At 27.1% G+C, this 7,151-nt stretch overlaps 1 protein-coding gene across 6 annotated transcripts in view; it reads right to left on the reverse strand.

The window, feature by feature from the left end:
• The window catches only part of LOC107443255 (transmembrane channel-like protein 5), a 127,215-nt gene that overhangs the window by 6,740 nt on the left and 113,324 nt on the right, over nucleotides 1-7,151 (reverse strand). For all 6 annotated transcript variants that reach the window (XM_043053601.3, XM_043053597.3, XM_071181559.2 and 3 more), the window contains one exon: nucleotides 6,859-6,964. In XM_043053601.3, coding sequence (XP_042909535.2) covers nucleotides 6,859-6,964 — 106 coding nt within the window. The remainder of the gene's footprint in view (nucleotides 1-6,858; nucleotides 6,965-7,151) is intronic.

Here is a 7,151-nt window from a genome sequence, read left to right on the forward strand (position 1 = left end):
TGCTCAAATGAATATTTTAAGATAACGCATTGACTAATTCAAAAGAGGAATGCTTAGTTTTACTAGGTTGCTAAGCAACCAAAATCTGACCGTAAAAAAATTGAAATAAAGTTCTGTGATTGCTTTAAGAGGTTTTATTAATTATTAATAGAAAATATCTCGAAGTTTCTAGGCAATAGACAATTTTTAAGCTGATTTCTGTCCAAAAAGCAAAAAAAAAAAATTTTTTTTAATCCCCTTTGTAAAGAAAATTTGAATCGATTTATAAATTATTTATTTCGTTCTGAGTTTTTAGTCTTTAAACACATGAACTTTTCATCTGATATTATTTAGATTATGTTGTTTTTGCTATATTTATTCGAGGATTTCATACTAAAATCAAATTAACATAACTTATTATAGCTATATACAAAATTTTAGGGATTATCATTTTTGAAGGGAAAAAAAGTGCTTGAAAAATAAAATGTAGATTGTATAGTAATTCTAATGCACATTCACAGAGTTTTCTATAATTTACGATATTTCTTTTTTCTATAACTCAAGGAATTGCTGAATGTTTAGTGGCATTTTAAAAACATTGAAATATGTTATGCTTAAGAATAAGATATTGAAATAATATGTTGCATATTGTATGATTAATTGTTTAAAAAATCACTTCATTCTGCTAGATATTTAGGTTACATGGTTTTCTTTGGATAAAGATGATTAGAAAATAGCATCCTCATGTTTCGATACATTCTGAAACTTACGTTCTCAAATTCACCATTAAGTGTCGCACAGCATATTCTTCAATTACGATAAGCTACATTTACCACCAAATACTGCTCCTATGATTATTTTTGTTTCCCTTATGTATATCTGATACTCTCTTTCTAAACAGAGCTTGTAAGATATTTAAGATACTGAAATAGGGGCACAAAAACTTAAAAGATAAAATATTTAATTCCATTAACTGAAAATATCTGGTCACAAAATTTTAATTTTTAAGTTAAATATAACTTTTACAATATTGATGCTCTTAGGTTTTTAAAGACCACGTGAATCCTGTTAAAATATTAAAATGCATATGTTTACTTTAACGAGTGTAAAATCCTTATCAAAATAATGATCAAGACTCAACTGTAAAACAGTATAATTGACAATAAAAAGTCAACTGGCTTCAAAACACATGAAGAGGGTATTGAAAGTCGACAAGTTTCGAGCGTTCAAATATAATCGCCCATTCTCAAGACTTGTCAGGTTTGAGTAACTTGTGACTTTTATTATTCTACGCTCAAAACATGTCTATTTTTAATATTATCTATTATTTTTTTAAATCAATGAAGTTTTTATATTTTCGATTCAGTTTCTTGTGATTATCCATTTAGTTACACAACATATTAAATTATTTCACTCGATATTAAAATAAGTTTTACATAAGTTAGAGGCACAGGTTCTTAGATTGAAAAAATTAATAATTCACTGCTTTGTGAAAAAATCAATACAGTACAATTTTTTTTGCTGCAAACCTTAACATTTTAATTCAAGGACATAAAAAAATTCAGTTTACAATTGAAATTTCAAAAATCGAATGTGAAAATGGAATGTCCTCTGGCACCAGGAATCGAAATTAAATAGTTACAAGGACTACTATTTAAAACAAGTTAGCGTTCCTGTCCTACTCAAAGTTGTTTGAAAAGGTATTTTTTATATATCGATTTCAAAGTTTATTCTACATATATTTTAGGGTATACATTCAGAATATTTCGATCGAGTTTATTTTTACACCTTTATTTGCTTAAAATTATTAAATAATTTGCTTGAAATAAATTATTCAAGCTACATGATTTAATGCATTTATAGTATAATAGTAAATGGGGCTTCCATCGCATATCCTTAACCTTAATACCGTTATAAATGGAATAAGCTTAGATAAATAATAAAAGTTAATTTTCAAGGAATAATATGTTTCGATCAAACAGATTTCATTCTGGAAATAGCGAAATTATTGAGTAGATCCCTTGGAGCAATATAAGTCTTTAAAAAAAACTTTACTATAATTTTGAAAGGAACTTTACTTTAAAGAAAACCTAAATTAAAGTACTAAAAAAATTTATTAGTATATTAATGAGGAAATAATAAACTTAAAAGGGTAAAGAATTATACTTTTAAAAATGTTAAACTTTAATTAAATAGTTGGTAAAATAGTTCTGCGAAACACTTCCGGAAATTTCTTTTAAGATTAAGACGATATAGGGTAAACCAACAAGTGAAGGAACACACCCCAGTGAAGGAACATTTCATAGATATTTTTTAAAAATACGATTTTAATCATTTTGATTTCGATTGATTGGTAACAGTAGCTTACTACTTAACAATAGGAAGTCATCTAACAATGCACTGAGTTACCTGGTCTTAGAGTCCACTCTGGAAAAAGTTTTGAATTTGTTAGTATCTGTTCAACGCCTTGTTTCTTTGACAAATTATAAGGTCTGGGTTTGTAGTTATCCGTTTAAAGTACAATTAATTGCATATAATAATGTTTTTTTTTTCTCATTGTGAAAAAGAGAATTCAAAAAATGGTTATTGAAGTTACGTTTTATTTATTTTAAGCATCATAACATAAGCAAGTACTGAGATTAGGGGGTGTTTATTAACTGGATTACCAAACGATGAAAAACCAATGAATAAACAAGTGTTCCTTAGCTGGGATTTTTTCAAGTTAATGAAAATAAAAGAAAAATTTTAATTTTCTTGTACCTTTAGTCATATTATACATCAAAATTATGTTAAAAATACAATAATCAACTTCTAACTAGTGAAGGAACAGACATGTTCCTTCACTGGGAATAGATTTCCCAGTGAATGAACAGTATGTGTGAAATATGATTTTACATGGATAATAAGTAGCTTTGAGGTACAGAGGACATCCAAAATTCAGTTAAATGTTGAATGAATAGTTCCTATAACAATTTCATTTCAAAATGCAAATTTAATTACTTAATTTATTTAAAGAATTATAATAATAATTTATTTATTATTTATCTTTATAAATGTAGTGATTAGTTATTACATCATACCTTAGACACCTTGATAAACTATGTTTTCTGACTAAATATAACAAATAAATATAATAATAAAAGCTTGAAACGAAAATTTCTTTGCAGGTTTTTGTGCCAATAATTAGCTAAATTATTATCTTATTGCGGTCCTTAATGTCCAGACGGGAACTGGTAGGAAAAATCAATTTAAAGACAATCATCCAGGTGAAAAATGGGTGAAGTTTTTTTTAAGGTGACATCCACCGATAACTCAGTGCAATGCGAAGATAATTTCAAAGGGCAAAACTTCCCTTAGAGAATAATATTCGAAATACTGGTTTTAAGAACTTTAGAAGAATCTTTAGGAGGGAAGTAGCCCTTGCACCCTTTTAGAAAGTGATTGCATTAACAATGCGAACGAAACAAGAGTTGAATACTGCCCTTAAACGGGAAAAATCTTTGGCCCAAAAAATTATAAGGATTTATATTCTAAAGTACCTAGGAAAGAAAAAAGTACCTCCATTGGTAGTTTTTCCTTACTGAAGAATTCTTTGAGATATTACAGAATCAGTCACTACTATATATTTCATTGGAAAAAGCGATTCATGAAATGAAACGATGACCGCAGCAACATTTTACAAATATATTGCAGATGTTTCTACCCATGGCTAATTAAAAATGTTAGCAAATTTCCTATTTTGCTTCTTCTGGATAGATATAAATCTCATATCAATTTGAAACTGAGCAAGTTTTGTTCATCAAAACAAATTTTCTGGTTTAGTACCTAATTCATGGAACTCTCCCGTTAGATCTTGAAAACAAAAGAATTGTAAAACATATGCCGGGAAAATTTTACATCCATTTTTGAATAAGATTTTAAGGCATCAACTGATGAAGTTAAAATGCTTTTATGAAATGCGATATTTTTCCATTCGATGTAGAAAACGTTTACTTTAACAAATGCATGTGAGACAGACACCAAGAGTTAATGAGCAAGACAGCTTATTAACAAAACACATACTTCGAGAGTAACGATGCTCTATTTCTTCAGAAGCTTGAGAAGGAAATCTCACAAGTTATGTTGCAAATTTTTAAAGGAACATTGACAGAAAAATTGAATCTCCCAAATATCCAATAGCCTGTGCTTTTCTCAATATTGAAGAATTTATTTCAAAAAGAAAATTTGGTTAATCAAATTTTGGCACTGAAGCTGATACAACTAACATTGATAATGAAAGTATCTTTAAAACTGATTTTGAGATAAGCCCTCTTGAGGCATTGTTAGTTGCAAAAAAAAATTGCTTCCATAAGTAAATGGTAAGTACTGCTGAAGATCCACTAGATATAAGATGGATTTTACTCAAACTTCGAAACTCCTTTTTCTCATTTATTATCCAGTGAGGAATTCTAGAAATGGTACTGTAAAAATCAAAAGAAATTTCGAAGATACATTTACATTGGCCAAAAATTTGGAAAAAAGAGGAAGGTTAAATCAAAAGAAAAAGAAATAAATTGCTTTTTTGCATTAACTTCAGAAAAAAAACGAAAATTTAAAGAGATTGAAAGAGCTGGAAAAAAAAGTTAAAGCAGAAAGTATGAGGAAGAGAAGAAAAATACTTAAAAAGATTTTTAAAAAAAGCTTAAAAAATATAGGGAAAAGAGTAAACAAAAAAGTGATCTAATTATAATAATAATAAAAACATCACCGGATTACACAATGATAAACGCTCATAATTTAGAACGGACTACTAAACTGTGAGAAAAAAAAATTAAAAACATTTTTTTAAATTATGTATTCAAACATATTTTACTTTCCATTCCATGCCTGAAAAAAGTAACATTTTCCACGTTAACTGTGGTTATATGTTGTAATTCCAAGAAAAATCTTGTTTTTAGGCATTTGTGTGGCCTATGGATTCCTAACGAGCATCAAACATTCTCAAAATTAAGTGTTCATTCACTGGAAAATTTAGTGTTTATTCACTGGTAAGAACTGTTACTTCACTTCGTTATCTTACTACTTATTATTTAAGCCACCAAAAGCTTAAAACAATATTATGTAAGTTATCTAATTTTTTTATACATAATTTGCATTTAATAACAAATACGTCGACACTATCATTTAGCTAAAATTACAGATTTTGAGATTTGTATGATTTTTTTTAAGGGCAAGCTAAGCTTAAGTGTTCATTCACTGGTAAGTTTACCCTATAAGATGTTGAGAAATTTGCGATGTTGTGAGAGATGCTTAAAAATGTTGACTACGCATTTTTATTGATATTTATAAAATATATATTCAAGAAATTGATAAATATTTTATTCCAAATTTATTCATACGTATGTATATTATTGCAATTGTATCAGTTATTGAGTAAAAAAAACTGAAAAATAAAAAGTAATCACATTAAAGAAGCACAATCTGTTGTATAATCATATTCTATCAGAAGCATGCTTTTATAAAACTCGACATTCGTTGAATAAAATGTTTTTTATTCAATAAAATGTTTTATTCAAATTTCCTTACTAAATTGCAAATCGATTTTTAGAAGACTAAAAAAGAAACATTGTATCAGTTATTGAAAAACAAAATAAAAAAAATTCAAAAATAATCACATTAAATAAGCACAATCTGGTGTATTCTATCAGATGCACGCTTTTTTAAAACTAGACATTTGTTGAATAAAGTGTTTTTTATTCAAAATTCTTTACTAAATTGCAAATAAATTATTAAATGACTAAAAAAGAAACATCGTATTTTATAGTGTGAAAGAAATAAAAATAAAAAGATTAGCAAACGATTATTAGCGAAAAAAATATGAATGAAATTTTACGCTACGCGCGCGAAGTCAAGTTCCTCCCAAATTTATCACATTTTAATATTAATCGCCCCAATTAGTTATTTTTTTATTGTCGCCGAATTATTTTCTTAAAAATAATTAATTTTATTTTTTCTCAGCTTCTAATAAATAAAAACAGTTGAAACTTTAGATTTTTCAATTGAAAAATATGTAGATTTACATGGTATAAAAAAATTCATACCTTATAATTCAATATTTTTTCATCCTCACTTTAATTAAATAATAAAAAATAATAAATAATTATTAAAAATTATTTTTTGCATGGAATTATTTTTGGGTAAATGAGTTTTATGAGAGGGTGCAATTTTTTTTTGAATTGCTTCATTAGTTTTGAAAATATTACTGAAAACACAAAAAGCGAAATTAACATTAAGGGGTACGAACTTTGAATCGCTCTCCTGACCAAACTATGGGGACCACATTTCCCAGATTGCGGCTACCCCCTATATTTTGAAGGTTAAGAATCCAAATATGTAAAAAAAATTATATGTTTATTCAGAGAAAGTACGTTTTTGTGTCTGATTTCGTAACTTAATTAATAGTTAGCACTAATTAATTAGCATATTTGAGGTCACCCCGAGGAACCATTAAGATTGACACTTAGTTCTTGAAAATTCGATCATTAGAACGAAAGTTATTCAGGGTGATATCTTTTTTTTTTGCGGACTGTACAATAAATTATTCTAATGAATGCTTCTAAAAACATCAAAAATCTTCATTTTATTTAAAATAGTTTTGAAATTCAATATTTTTTTAAGGAATATATGAAGTAAACTAAGGATGTTTTCAAAATCGTAGAAGCCATATAGATTTAATGAATATAGAAACAACTATATTTTACGTTATTTTGGTTACTCTTTTTCTCAAATTTAATACACAACTCAGATTAGTTTTAAATTTGAGTACATATTTTAGAAACAAAATCTTTGTATTAAAATAAAAACTAAATAAACAAATAAATTCTACAAGGAACAACTTACCATTATGAGTTTTGACAACTTTATGAGCGTTCTTGGTTCTGTTTTGATAGTGGGCATTGAAAGCTTCATCAAAGAGTTTTAAAAGAAATACTTTATCCTTACTGGCCTGCAATAAAACATCAGATTTTGATTGAAAACTTGTAGAATGAATGAATTAGAGGAATGAACACACCCCCTCCTCTTGACAAAATTTCCATAACAAAATAAATTATATTGATAAATGCAGAATTAAAAATGTTACGACTACTTTTCATAATTTGTACTTTTTTCAGAAACGTTTGAAGTGAATTGTT

Source organism: Parasteatoda tepidariorum, chromosome 4, assembly GCF_982258835.1.
Source record: "Parasteatoda tepidariorum strain Cologne lab strain chromosome 4, Ptep-v5.0, whole genome shotgun sequence".
NCBI classification, from domain to species: domain Eukaryota; kingdom Metazoa; phylum Arthropoda; class Arachnida; order Araneae; family Theridiidae; genus Parasteatoda; species Parasteatoda tepidariorum.